Genomic DNA, 13,445 nt, shown 5'->3' with positions numbered 1-13,445 from the left:
GGGTTTGTCGTTCTAAAGCATAATTGGAACCCTAATATCAATGTCACGTGATGATAACATAGCAACGACAACGATCATTGTAATAACGACGTCTTATCGCGATCGCGCGCCACATTCGACATTTCCCCTCCATTCAACTAAACCTAACAAAGAAGAACGACCAAACAGTTAGATATCGACAATTAGCACAAGATTTTTGCGGCTTATACTGCCTATCGCTAGACATAAGACTTGTATTCGTGTGCTCATTATTACTCTAAACAATGGAAACCCAGCCATTAGACTCGCAACCTGGAGTGGCAGTCGTTTCTACACCGGCTTCAAACGGACCTTTAGATCAGATAGTCCCGTCTGATCCCACTGCTCTCCAACCAGATACTACTACGCCACAAGACCAAGGAAATATCCAACAACAACAGGGCACCAATGCGCAAAATCCATCTCCCGAGGAGCAGCTTTCCGACCAACCGCAGGAAGCACGAGAATCCGAGTCTGCACCAGCACCAAGCCAACCACAACCACAACCACAACCACAGCCGCAGCCGCAGCCGCCCGCACAACAACCTTCCCAGGATTCGTCCTCCGTCTCGACACCTGCCTCGCCTCCACTCCCGCCAAAACATCTTCCTGTGACACCAGGCCCACGCGCCACACGTCTGCAAGAGCTTTTTGCGACGTCTCTTAAACATACACTCAACAAAATCAGCTGGGAAAACATGGCCGCTTGCTATCCAACAATCGCCGCAAACGCGCCAAATCTTCTGCGTGATGTCCGCAATACTATGGTTGCCCGTCTACAAGAGCGCTGCCACAAGGAGTTTGACAAAATCATGGCTAGCCGCCAAGTCGTCCCGAAACTCAACGAACTAGAAAACCTAGTTAGCGAAGCAGCTTCTCGGAGAGTTGTGGGCGATGGAGTAGGAGAGAGCGCTCAACCGCCAATACCGTAAGTTCGATTCAACCCTTGCCTTTCTGACTGCGTGCCCGTAGCATGCCCAGTTCGCTCAAGCTTGGCTCAAATAAACTATAAGCTCTAACAAGCATTCAAACCTTGTTTGAAATTTCTTTGCAGACCCCATCAGCTCCCCGCCGAAGCCATCGTCGCCGCACATATTTCACGGCCTCTTGCGGCTCAGCGATCACAGCTCAATGCACGTCTACAGAACAGCCAGGCATTGAACGAGCGCCTCTATGCCGAGATTGAGGCGCAGAGATCAGAGATCGAGGGACTCCTATCAGTGCTGGAACGGACGCTGGCTGATGTCGATGGGGCTAATTCTCTTCTCGCAGGTGTTGTGGATGAGATAGCCCGCGAGGCAAGAGATGTCGAGGTAGAGATTACAGGAGTATAGTAGAGATAGAAGAGATGTACGTGTGATTACTGGGCGTATAAAGGCAAAGGGACGGCAGGAAGAGGTCCTTAACTTGTTCTCATATAATGGATACCCCCATCTGATTTTTTTATATAGCCTGTCTCATACATTGAACGCATTTGGCGAGTGAATGTATATATATATATACATCCACGTTAATCAAAATGAAAGGTCGGTTGTCCTTTGAGGGAAGTGGTTTAAGTGGCCATGAATGAGAGACTCTCTCATCTGACCGAAGGCATTCTTACGATGAACCATGATGATAGATAGTATTATGCAAGATGTGCAATTATATGCGTGTATATACAATATAAATACAATCAATATACGCCCTGCGCCAGTACTACAGACTCAAACAATCCCCTACAAGAAGGGAACAGAAAAACAAACAAACAAGGAAATGGCCATAAGATGTAGTATATGAAGGTGACAGGCAAAAAGGGGAAAGAGTGAAATCTGCCAAGCGATAAATGAAGACCAAGAAGGGAAGCGCAAGAAAAATGGAAGCAATGTGAAAAGAAAGAATACCACGAGTCAGCAAAGGTGAACGTTAGTTGGGGAATATAAGCAGAAATGCGGGACATAAAATCGGGTTGACTGGTAAAGAAATCGTAAGAGTAGCTAGCGAGCAGGTGAGACTCGAAGCTTCCGTGTCGTCAAATAAAAAAAAACTGGTTGAAAGTATCGGTATGGGGTGAGGAAGAGCGTCGGGTTTCAGAGTCACTGCCGCACCAGAGATCGAGAGAGGAGAAAAGACATCTCGGAAGCACCACTTCGAATAAGAGTGAACAACTAGAGATATACGAAGAGGCGGGAATATAATATTACAAAGACTACCGCCGTCGCATGCTTTGAGTATGGATAATCTCCCATGGAGTTGTATCATCCTTATTGTATTGCGGGGGTAAAACTCTCGTCATTTGCCCTGTCTGCCAATCAACTTTCCATTGAGTGCCTTTGCTAATGACATAGGGGGACTTTCGGGGGCTCCGGAAAAGGAGTACGGAGTAACACATTTTTGCATAGATGAGATCGTGAGTGTCGGTCCAAGCGTGCTGAGGGGCCCATTTGCTGGAATCGTAGTTAACGGGATCTCTTATACTGAGATTGTAAATGGGAGGCCGCATTCTTTGAGGCCCGATGTTGGCAGAGGTGGAAGGCGTTCGCGGCGATACCACATTGGTGTTGGCTAGGGCAGCGGCATCTACATGCACATTCTCAAGTGCATAGTTTTCTTCTTGAAAATCTTGCTCCGAATCTTCCAAGATGAACCGGGACTCGGGATCTGTGGTCGGGTCGAAGGATATGAGACTATTTAGGATGGTGTTATCGTCTTGACCCACTTGTAAAGACGGGGATGATCTGGGTTGGTTTTCAGGGCAATTGTTATAGGCGCCTCTTAACCATCGTATTCTTTGTGTTCTAGGAATGCTCTGGTCTCTGGGGAAGTCACGCTCTTCGATGGGTGCTGCAACATCGATAGCAGAAAAGAGACCATCAAGCCATTTAATAAATGTTGAGAGCTCAATGCATGAGATAAGAAACTGGTCAGTTTCTGCTCGGATACGAATGACGTATCGGCGTCTGTAGATGAGACTTTCGTTAGCAGGAGTTAGAGTGAAATAGGCTGGCAGGAAATGGAATGTGTGTGTTGATATGTAATGTATGTGTGGTCGAGATTCATTTGATTTAGATAATCTTGGCAGTGGCCAGGACATGAAGGAAGATTTCGCTACTGAGCTCAGCGTCTAGCTGTAGGGGTTTGAAATACATGCAGATGCCAAGCCTTGACTCGGTATTTGATTGCATGCTTGGCTTGGTTGCATCTTGAACCGGACAGAACAGGGCACAAGTTGCGAGAATTCACACATTTTTTTGGGGGGAGGGAGAGGGGGGTTCTTCATGATGAGTAGTAGGTAGAGGATGTGGGATGCCGTTACGTACTTTTCGTAGTCAGCAGCAATACCAGCGTCGGCATGCATCAAACTGTATTGGTGAAGCAGCTTGCCTCGCTTCATCCAAGGAGGGTTGTCTGGCGAGATGCTGGGACCGCCCTTTTTCCCAAGGCCACGATCCTTCTTGGCTGCATAAATCGACAGAGCGGTTCCGACTAACGTGACGTAGACTGTCTGCCAATTGCGATATTCTGCTCGTTTGGTGGCATTTTCAATCTCCATCTTACGCTCAAAAATGCCCTCGCATTCTACACTACACGTATATGATGGTGGCACGTCGCAAGGCGGCTTGTTGTGTTGAGGTGAAGATGACATGGCTGCAGATTGGCAATGAGGCAGCCCTTTTTGGGAAAATAGCCGCCGTGAGTGGTGGGATTGATTGAAAGAGAGAGGCGATAATGACGGTAGTGATGGTGATGCTTGCTCTTGGCTGTAATGGAGCGGTGATTTTTGCTGGAGTTCTACCCTCTGTTTCGGTGGTGGTAGAGGGTATGGGGGAGGCTGTACAGATCGAATGGAAGTCATTATTCGATGGTACCGAAGGTCTTCGTCAATAGAGAGTCGCCGCCGGAGAGGCGACGACGATGAGCTTTCATATGCTAGAGCTCTAGATGGAAGAGGGATTGGTGTGGTAAGGGAGGGAGGGTGACAAGAGGGTAAGCGTGAGAAATGATCCATGGGAATAGGTAGCGGCATATATGTATAGTTATAGTCTTCCAAAGGGCGGGTAGGTAAAATAGCAGAGGCAGTCTAGTGAGACGCCTGTGGGCGTGCGTCTAGTACCTGGCTAGGCTGCTCCGCTCACTATGTTCACTATATCCACTATACAGGCGAGCAACGGAGGCCGCAGAATAGTGGGCAAACGGAAAAATGGGAGCAGTGGGTGACGGCCAGGCTAGTGTCAGGCCTAGAAGCCATTGTAGGGTCTTTCGGCTATTCGTTCTTGAACTTTTGGGAGCCCAAATACAAAGATTCGTCGGGATTCAAATGCCTACGTGCTGGTGGATAGCAAGTGTTGGTTGCACTGTGATCGACGAAGGTTGTCTTGGGCAAGATTTTGTGAGCAAAAAGCGAGCTTCCTGTCAAAGCCTCATGGTCCCACAGTCGGCGAGAAACTGCGGCTGTGGCTGTGACTGTTAACGGAATTAAACGTTTGTGTGTAATGCAATGCAAGGTAATGTAATATAATATAATGGATGTCAAGATGGCTAGATTCATTAGCCTTTTCTTGTGGATAACAGAAAGGGAGGTAAGGGGGATTGTTGAGATGATGAATGAGTGAGTGCTACAGGACGCGCAAGGTATGGAGATAGTTGCGTTGTGGGTTAGTGAGGGCAAGTAAACGCCGAAGAGAAAAAACTCAGGGAGAATAATGATATGATGAGCGCTGCAGGACTACCCTATTCACTAGGGGTTGGGCCTTTTTTTATTTTTTGATCTTGCTAGGCCTAGCCTGTCGAACTTTTGTCTTTGCTACACAGAAAAAGGCAGCGTGAAGCGTGATCTTGCATTGAATCCTCACTCCTCCTAGTTCTCACACTTTACTCAGTAAGAGCCAAGTTGAAACGAAAGGATGGAAAGAGAATCGGAAGAAAACAAAGATGAAGCACAAGGATCGTCGTTTACAAAGGACGTTTGCAAAAGAGAAAAATAAAAATAACTCGATGTTATTATGTTGTTGAAACACCCTTTTTTTGTTCAATATGCGGGCAATGCAATCAATATTAGACACAGGACGAACATGTTGCTTGTCGTTGTTGTTGTTATTGTTGTTTAGTATGGGGAGGTATTTTGTTGTATGCAACAAGCATTAATGCTTGGGTTTAGGTTGTCGGTCCTTTCAAAAGTTCACTGGGAATAAATGTGCTTTGTTAATTAGTTAAGCGACTTGTTTCGGGCAGACAAAATGGCACAAAGGTTCTTCTGCAGAGGGTAGTAGGCTCTATTAAGAAAAGGCGTAGCTTAAAGAAGCTGGTGAGCAGCACTTTTTCCTACCGAAAACGTAATGTATAAGTATCGATGAAAAACGAAAAGCAGACAAAAGAGGACCATTGCCAAAAGGCCGCCGAACTCCGCGCACTTGGAAATAATCGTCTCCATGACTGACAAAGGTGCCTTGTTAAATACAGATGTGGAGACAACAAGGCGAGATGGGGAGGGGGGCGTGTTCCTAGAGACATGCTAAGATAAAAACTTGAGAAGCAAAGCAAAAGGTGAGGTAAAGGGAAAGGGAAGGGAAACTAAGACCCCATCCAGGCTAAGCCAAGGAGAGGGTCACAAAAGTGCCCCTGGGGGAAATCATACCGAAAAGCACCATGTCTTTGCGTGTATGAACTCAGACAAGCTCTGGGTCAGACAAATCAGATGGGTAATACCCTATTAGCAGGGCGATGGCCGCTGGAGAAGAGAAGTACAGTAGGCTCTTTGTTGTTGTCTTACCAGTGGACTAGAAATTCAATAGACAATGCATTAGCAAAGAGAGGAAGAAAATATGCGGGAGTTATTGCTAGCCTCTGAACACACCTAGAAACCGATATACGTGCTGCAGGTATATCGTGTTAACTTTGGAAGTCGTCTGACTTTTACTTGTCCATCGATGTTAGGCACTTTTTTCTTCTCCTTTGTCGTGGCTTTCCACAGTTTCAGATGCATTTCGGCTGCGGCGATTGATTGAGTTTAGCCCATTTGCAACGGACTCCTTGGGGGGCGGCGTCTTTATCGGGTCGATCAGGAAAGCCCGGACCTGGCCTAGCCAAAGGTTCTTTTGAAGGGGCCACAATATTATGTATCATCGAAAGGGAAGAACAAAAGAACATGCCAAGTCCAATATAGAAAAATAGAAGCAAGGGTCAATATCGATGACGGGCTTTAGTTGGGTTTGTTTTCTCTCGTGTTTTGAGAACTGAGCATTGTTTTTCAAGATCTGGGATGCTTGTCGTTTTGGTGATGGCCAAAAAGACAGTTTGGAGATTTTGACTGAAAATTTTTCACTCTGCTTCATTTCAAGGTAATTGCTGTGACTGGAGCAGACATCGCGGCTTTTTATGTCATTTTGATTTTTCTTATAAAATTTTTTTATTGGACAACTTCTTAGCTCTTGTTGGTATGGCTGATCATGCTACTACTACTACGTCTGAAGAGGAGTAGATAGCCAAGTTAACAAGGCTTAATAAGTAATAACTATTTAGTCCGCGATTATTTGTCAAGCACAGCAAACAAGCTTCAACTTGATCTTGACTGGTGGGTGAGTGGCTTAATAGTGATGCAAGCGAAGGGTGCAAGTTGTGACGCTAAGTAGGGTGTCCCTAACACCTTCTGTACAGGCTTTCTCCTCTTTTTTCTTGCGCTCTTGTCTTCTTCCTCCCATCACAAATCACAATAGCCTCAAAGCTTAACTTCGACCCAGGTGCCTAAGAAAAGAGATATAAGGATTCCAGTCGACTAGGGTCCGTTCCGAGAAAATTCAGAGGGGATAGCGGTATTAGCTTTGAATAAGCTGTAGCCCGGCTTTCGCTATAACGCATCCAGTAGAAAAACATGACATCGGTGTTTCATAGCTACGGGTATGGCTCTTGTTGCTAATCGATTGAAAGCACCACCAACCTATCAAACCCCTTCCGTGTCGTGGTACTGTAAAGCCACCGCAAAATCACGGCTGGGGTATGGATTAATGCTTACGGCAGCGACCAGAAGCCGCGTCATTCACATACATGGATAGATAGTATCCCAACAAACCCGACTGTGCTCTATCTCTATAGGGCATAACACCCGTACGGGTCAAACAATGACTACTCCCGATTCCTAGCCTAGCTAGCCTCGGAACTTTGGTAGGCAACGAGCTTAGCCAAGACTTGCAATGCAGTTTCGTCATCCCATAGATACCATGATCATATGTCCTTTCGTTTTCTGCATGCCATGTACCATATTCTGATCCTTATCTATTTGCTTACTTGCTGCGGAGTGGTAGACAAATGTTTTCGGCCGGCTATGGAACCTCATCAATGATGCATACTATAAAGACAAGATAGTACAAGGAAGCAGATATGAACAGGCGACAATTGGTGGGCGGGATTCTTTCACAAAGTAGTATTGCTCATGGGGAGAGCTACATCTCGTATGCATCAGTGTAGGAATGCGTGTGGATGGTCACAGCATAGCGGAGACTTGAAGCATTTGCAAAGATCCCTCCAGCCGTATCCCGTCTGCCGTAGTAGCTAGCAAACATGGAGTCTGTGACTTCCCTTCGCTTCCTATCATCTACGCTCCCCCAATGCCCAGGAATCAAGTGGGCTGACTGTCCAGCATGCTGGAAAAGCTTGCTTGTGCCTTGTACTTTATATTATGTAACGAGAGAAACATGTATTTCTGCACTAGCCCTAGTTCTGCAATAAAAAAACCCCCAAAAGGTCATGAAGCGCTACCAAAAGTACCCAGCATGAGATGGGGAAAATGCTGCACAGAATATGTCGCAGTGTGGGTATCAGTCAATATCCGGGGATGATCAGTCTCCAGTGTTTCAGTATTATGCATGAGGCGGGATTGGAGTCAAGCACAACACACTCTTTCGAGAAAAGAAAAATGATGGCGACAATGGGACAACGATGCTACCCAAATCTCCGAGCATGTAGTCCTGTAGACCAACAGTGCTTGTACATAACTGGCTCAGCACACGCCACGCACATTACATATCGTTTTGTCCCTTCAAAGGTCATATTCAACCATGCATATGCTTATGCCTGAACAAAGGGATTCATAAACACAATAGCACCTAAGAAGACAAATGACTGACTAAATAGCGTAAGATCACCAACGTGACATCATCGTTGTCTAGCATTACACCGACATCTTCATAGAAATAGCCTTATGGGGATTGTACCCCTCAATTACAAAGTCTTCGACCTTCCACCCGTCAATACTGCATCCGCTCTCTTTTGATATCTTGAGAGTAGGAAACTCTCGCGGCTGGCGCTCCAACTGAACTTCAAGGGCGGAAATATGGTCAAGATACACATGTGCATCACCCATAACATGTGTCAGGCTGCCAGGAACCAAGTCTGTTGTACGGGCAATCATGTGTGTAAGCAAGGAGTACGAAGCAATGTTGAAGGGTACGCCTAGACCCATATCACATGACCGTTGGTATAGCTGACAATGCAAGTGGCCCTTGGGCTTTTCCTCATCCTCTTTCGCTCCAGGGTACGAGACATAGAACTGCGCAAACATGTGGCACGGTGGCAGCGCCATCTTCTTCAAATCCGCAGGGTTCCAAGCGGTCATAATGATACGCCGATCGTACGGGTTGGTCTTGAGTTTGTGGATGACTTCAGCCAGCTGATCAACACCTTGACCCGTATAGTCTGTCTTGGCATCCACATACTCGGCCCCGAAATGGCGCCACTGAAAGCCGTATACAGGCCCTAGATCGCCAACTTCACGATGGCCTAGACCCGCGTTATCAAGAAACTCGCGCGAGCCGTTGCCATCCCAGATCTTGACACCAGCTTCGCTCAGCGGAATTGATGATGTGCTACCCTCAATGAACCATAGTAGCTCGGCGATGATGGCACGTGTGAATACTCGTTTGGTGGTGAGGAGAGGAAGAACGTCCTGGCCGTCGCGGGTAAGATTGAACTTCATTGGTCGAGGAGCAAAAATGGACTTTGTGCCAGTGCCGGTACTAGTGTTATGATAAGTTAGCCTCGTTTTAGAATCACGATGCTTCAAAATGATGGTTGTTACCGATCAGGGCGGTGTTCGCCGGTCTCAAGAATCTCGCGGATGAGGTCAAGGTATTGTAACTCCTCATCGTTGCGAGGCTGTTGGCACGTCGTCTCGGTCATTTTTTGTATAATACTTGTATGTAGACAGCACAAAGCAGAACTGAAATGAGAAGCTGAGTCTGTTGATTTCAGATCAAGCTGCACAATGACGCATATAGTATAAGAAATTGATTTTTATGGCGGGGTTTGTTCTGTAGTGAACAAGCTGGTCTGGTCTATGTCTGAGCTAAACAAGCCTTGGCGAAGAAAACAAGGGGTGGAAGCGCGTAAAGTGGGAAATGCCAGACGCGTGAAGTTCGTGTTATGCCTGGCCATATTTTTCTACGACCCAAGCGACTAGAATTAATGGCTTTTTTTTTTTCATTTGCCTTTTATTGTTCACGTAGAATTTTGTCTATTATGTAGATGACAAGTTTTCTTCTCTCCGAGAAAGCCCGTAGGCTATCATGCATTATCACCATTCAACCAACCCAATACTATCAAAGAAGACTCAAGTCCTTCCATTCAAGTTTTTCACCGCTTCATTAGTAAATATCTGAAACATACCATGGCCTGATCTGATATCTTCTTCCACCTGTATAAATAAAGACAAAAAAGAAATATGAAGATGCATGTAAAATGAAATTGAACCGTAAAATCCTGACGCCTTTCAAAGAAGAAGTAGAACCCTATGGATGCAATGCTAAACAAATAATCGCCACCGACTCCCATGAAATATGAAAAACAAAAGCCCCAAGCGCACAAGAAAGAACGACAAAGAGAAAAGGAGCCGAACCGATCGTCAAAGAGATAGTAGGTCGCAAAAAAGAAACTTCCTTGCGAATTTTTCCACATAAAAATGATAGTGGTGCAAGTAGGGCTGCTCAGTCTTCGGTTTTCGGTTTTGATGATTCGACGTATGAATTGGTAGGTTTTTTTTTTTTTTGTTTTTGATGATAGGAGTCCTTGGCCTAGAAGTTGGATCAGGGACTCAACTCGGTACAGACTAACGGTTGATGGTGTTGGGACACATAGTTGATTGAGTGGTCGATTCGCAATTCGGAGTGTGATCCCTCTTGCCGCTGGCTCATATACCTGTTTATGTGACCAAGATGCTGGTTTTTGGAATCGACATGCGTGCCTGGCTAAGGAGACGCAGCATTCTAAGCGTTGGAGATCTGAGGACCACGGCCGCGAGGAGCACCACCACCACGACCACGCCCAAAGTTGCCGCGGGGAGCGTAGCCACCACGGTCGTTAAAGTTTCCACGGCCACGGCCCATACCGCCACGACCATTGAAGTTGGATCCAGGGTAGTTGCCGTAGGCTCCAGTCTTGGGCTTGCGGGCTTCGACCATGATAGTTTCACCGTTAATAATGTGAGGGTTTGCGGTGAAAGCAGCCTTGTAGCCCTCCATGTTGGCAAAGTCAACAAAGGCGCAGTTCTATGTCAATGTTAGTTTGTGTTTTCAAGCATCTAATCAATAATAACACGAAAATCAGAGTGTTGAATCTTACCTTGGCGCGGTTAATGTCACAGTAAACAACCTGGCCGAATACGGAAAAGGTGTTCTTAAGATCAGCTTCGTTGATCTTGTCACTGACAGACTTGACATAGGCATTAACTGTCTCTTTTTCGTGAGAGCCACCAACCATGGACTGGGGACGGTTCTGGCGCTTAGAGTCACTGCCAGCAGTCTGCCACTCACTACTAGACGAAGCATCGGCAGCAGTGGGAGTAGCAGTAGCCTGAGAAGCAGCAGAAGCCTTGTTGGCAGCTACTGAAGAAGCAGCAGGAGTCTTAGCAGGGGGGGCAGCCGCCTTGGGACCGGCAGCCGCAGCCTTGGGGCCAGCAGCAGCAGCAGCGGCAGCAGCGGCTCGACCAGCCCAAGTCATAGGAACAACCGGTATGGGACGTGCAACAGGCTCAGGAGCCTTAGTAGGGGCAGGGGGTTTAACAGGAGCAGGCGTTTCCTCCTTAGTAGCAGGGATAGCCACAGGCTTAGACTCCTCGGGCTTAGATTCGGGGGCCTTGGCTTCGTCCTTCTGGGGGCTTCAGGCTGAGAAGGCTTCTCCTCCACGTCCTCCTCGGGCTCAGCGACGGCCTCGGAATTCTGAGCAACCTCCTCCTCCTCCTCCTCAACAGCGGGCTCGGTAATTGGTTCAGCGACTGGCTCAACAATGGGTTCAGAGGCAACTTCGGCCTGGGGTTCGAGAGCCTTCTCTTCATCCATCTCAGGCTCGGTAGTCTCAACAGCCTTCTCTTCAGCATCGGGAGCAATAGCCTCCGTAGCGGTTTGCTCAGGAACAAGCTCTTCCTCTTCATCATCGATGATAAAGCGCCAGATATCGTTCAGAACAAAGTATCCGCTAGTCTGCTTAGCTAGAACGAAGGTTTGGACAAACCTGCGAGGGGGCTCTTGTTTGTTGGAGGTTTCACCAATGACTTGGATAACGATGTTGTCAAAGGAGGACAAAGAGTCCACATTGTTGACACGAACCTTGCAGTCCTGGAAACCAAGCTGGCGAATACGTTCCTCAATGGCCTGAAAAAGTAAAAAAGTTAATATCGAGCAAGCCATAAGCAATATTGGGAGGCATTGAAACTTACGGAGCGGCCAACAGAAACATTGGATACCTGGGCCTCCTCACCATAGACGAATTGGGAGTCCTTGGTGTAGAAAAGCTAGCGACATGAAGACAATAAGAGTTAGATCGTGGAATGTAAGTAAATGAATTTAGGCGGAACTTACGTGAAGCTTTTCAGGAGACTTGCTCAGCGTAGTGTAGTACTGCTGGACAAAAAACCAGCCAACCTCATCCTTGGTAGGCTCCTGGGTCGGACTGGCATTAGAAGACTGTTGCTCAGTGGTGTTGTAGCTATCAGAAGCCTTGTGTTGGTTGTGGCCACTAGACATTCCGTTGGTTGACATGATTGCAATCGAATGTGAGATTGTATTTAGAGGGGAGGTTATTAGATGCAGCGGCGACAATCGGCTCGAGATCGAGATCGAGATCGAAATGGTGGGGTCAGTGGACGGGCGTCGAGTAAGAAAAGTAGAAGACGCAAGTGCTGGTTGTCCTGTGGATCAAGCTAATGGCATAGGCGTTGATTCAGACCGTATTGATGACTATGATGAGCCCGGGTAGATGAAGCAATGGTTGGAATGGACTTCGTGGGGTGGTGAAGTTTATGTGGAAATGAGAGTGCAGGGAGCTTGCAGTAACTGCGGGGGGTTCAGGGCTTTGATATCGTCGTGAGGAAAAGCAGACAATACCAGGAATAGTGAACTCGACAGGCAAGGCGAAAAATCAGAGGGGAGGAGATAAGAAAAGATGATGGCGATGAGGTGATATGAAAGGCTGAAAAAAGCTCGAAGGAAAACGAAGTGAGAAAAAATAGACGGCAAAAATAACTAAGGCAACATCAGAGGCACGAAAAGGCTGTGGGTTAGGGATAGAAAAAGGTACAAGGTACTTTGGACACTGTTTGGCAAGCTTGGCTTGTGGCCTGTGCATGGATTATGTTGGAGCTTGATTCTAGGAGTTCTGCAGCAAGCGCAAACTTTTACAGCTAGACCACTCACTGGAAAATATTGGTTGAAGACCTTGCTTTATTATTCTTTTCATTTGAATATCACGTAGGAGTTTCATGCCTGGTATTTTTAGAGAAGGTTAGTAACGATCGAGGGACAATGGTAGAAAACAAGAGGTAGGCTGTATGGCTTTCTCATTGTGGTGACGCGTCTAGACTTCATGTTTTCAAGCCAGGTATTACTGCACGGAAAGACATTAAGGAAGATTCTAGGGCTAGCAGATACGTGATGTTTGCTATTCTACAGTGCTTTGCAATCAAATGGAAGCAATCCATCTGATGACTATATTTTGCAAAAGTCTGGATAGGACTTAACCACCTTATTGTCTTGTCGTGATCCATGGTGTTGATATTTACCCGTAGTTAACCCGCTCAAAAGCAGTTTTGATGGTGCCTTGAACAAAGAAAAAACCTCGGGATAACCACGGCTAATCTATTAAAGGCCACTAAGCCCAAGCTCTGATATCATAACTTATCAACGCCATGAGCTTCAACTTTTTTTTTCCTCTCTAGCCATGTAAGCTACTTGCTTTCTCTTCCTTATGTCCTAAGTCGCTCTTTATTGAATATATTGGGTCGACTAGTCAGCCGCCCTCTTTTGGTCAACACGAAGCCCCCTCAACTTCATTGGCCTCATTTGCTGTTACTTTGTTCTTTTTCTTTCTATTCAACAACTCCATTCCTTCTTGTCCTGTAATGCACCTCTAATACAGCTCTCCGCGGAAGCTTCCACCCCTACGCATTCTCGGCGTTTCTTCTTACT

At 46.6% G+C, this 13,445-nt stretch overlaps 4 protein-coding genes across 4 annotated transcripts; 1 reads left to right on the top strand and 3 right to left on the bottom strand.

Annotated features, from left to right (window-relative positions):
- Positions 1 to 263: 263 nt before the first annotated feature.
- Positions 264 to 1,352, top strand: HOO65_060432 (putative mind kinetochore complex component protein; the record flags this gene model as incomplete). The annotated part of the gene is made up of 2 exons (XM_071003972.1): positions 264 to 946; positions 1,073 to 1,352. 2 exons carry the CDS (start codon positions 264 to 266, stop codon positions 1,350 to 1,352), a joined length of 963 nt encoding a protein of 320 aa, XP_070857782.1.
- Positions 1,353 to 2,206: 854 nt separating this feature from the next.
- On the bottom strand, positions 2,207 to 3,643 carry HOO65_060431 (Ph domain-containing protein; the record flags this gene model as incomplete). Its single annotated transcript, XM_071003888.1, has 2 exons — positions 2,207 to 2,969; positions 3,318 to 3,643. The coding sequence occupies 2 exons, from the start codon at positions 3,641 to 3,643 to the stop codon at positions 2,207 to 2,209; spliced, it is 1,089 nt and encodes a 362-aa protein (XP_070857781.1).
- Positions 3,644 to 8,161: 4,518 nt separating this feature from the next.
- Positions 8,162 to 9,168, bottom strand: HOO65_060430 (Thymidylate synthase; the record flags this gene model as incomplete). Its single annotated transcript, XM_071003991.1, has 2 exons — positions 8,162 to 9,005; positions 9,068 to 9,168. The coding sequence occupies 2 exons, from the start codon at positions 9,166 to 9,168 to the stop codon at positions 8,162 to 8,164; spliced, it is 945 nt and encodes a 314-aa protein (XP_070857780.1).
- A 1,082-nt stretch (positions 9,169 to 10,250) lies between these two features.
- Positions 10,251 to 12,020, bottom strand: HOO65_060429 (NTF2 and RRM domain-containing protein; the record flags this gene model as incomplete). Its single annotated transcript, XM_071003810.1, has 5 exons — positions 10,251 to 10,532; positions 10,606 to 11,118; positions 11,169 to 11,633; positions 11,699 to 11,773; positions 11,841 to 12,020. The coding sequence occupies 5 exons, from the start codon at positions 12,018 to 12,020 to the stop codon at positions 10,251 to 10,253; spliced, it is 1,515 nt and encodes a 504-aa protein (XP_070857779.1).
- Positions 12,021 to 13,445: the final 1,425 nt, after the last annotated feature.

The sequence above is a fragment of the Ceratocystis lukuohia genome, assembly GCF_044167205.1.
Source record: "Ceratocystis lukuohia strain C4212 chromosome Unknown Supercontig6_pilon, whole genome shotgun sequence".
Lineage (NCBI taxonomy): Eukaryota > Fungi > Ascomycota > Sordariomycetes > Microascales > Ceratocystidaceae > Ceratocystis > Ceratocystis lukuohia.
This window is presented reverse-complemented; position numbering and strand designations above follow the sequence as displayed.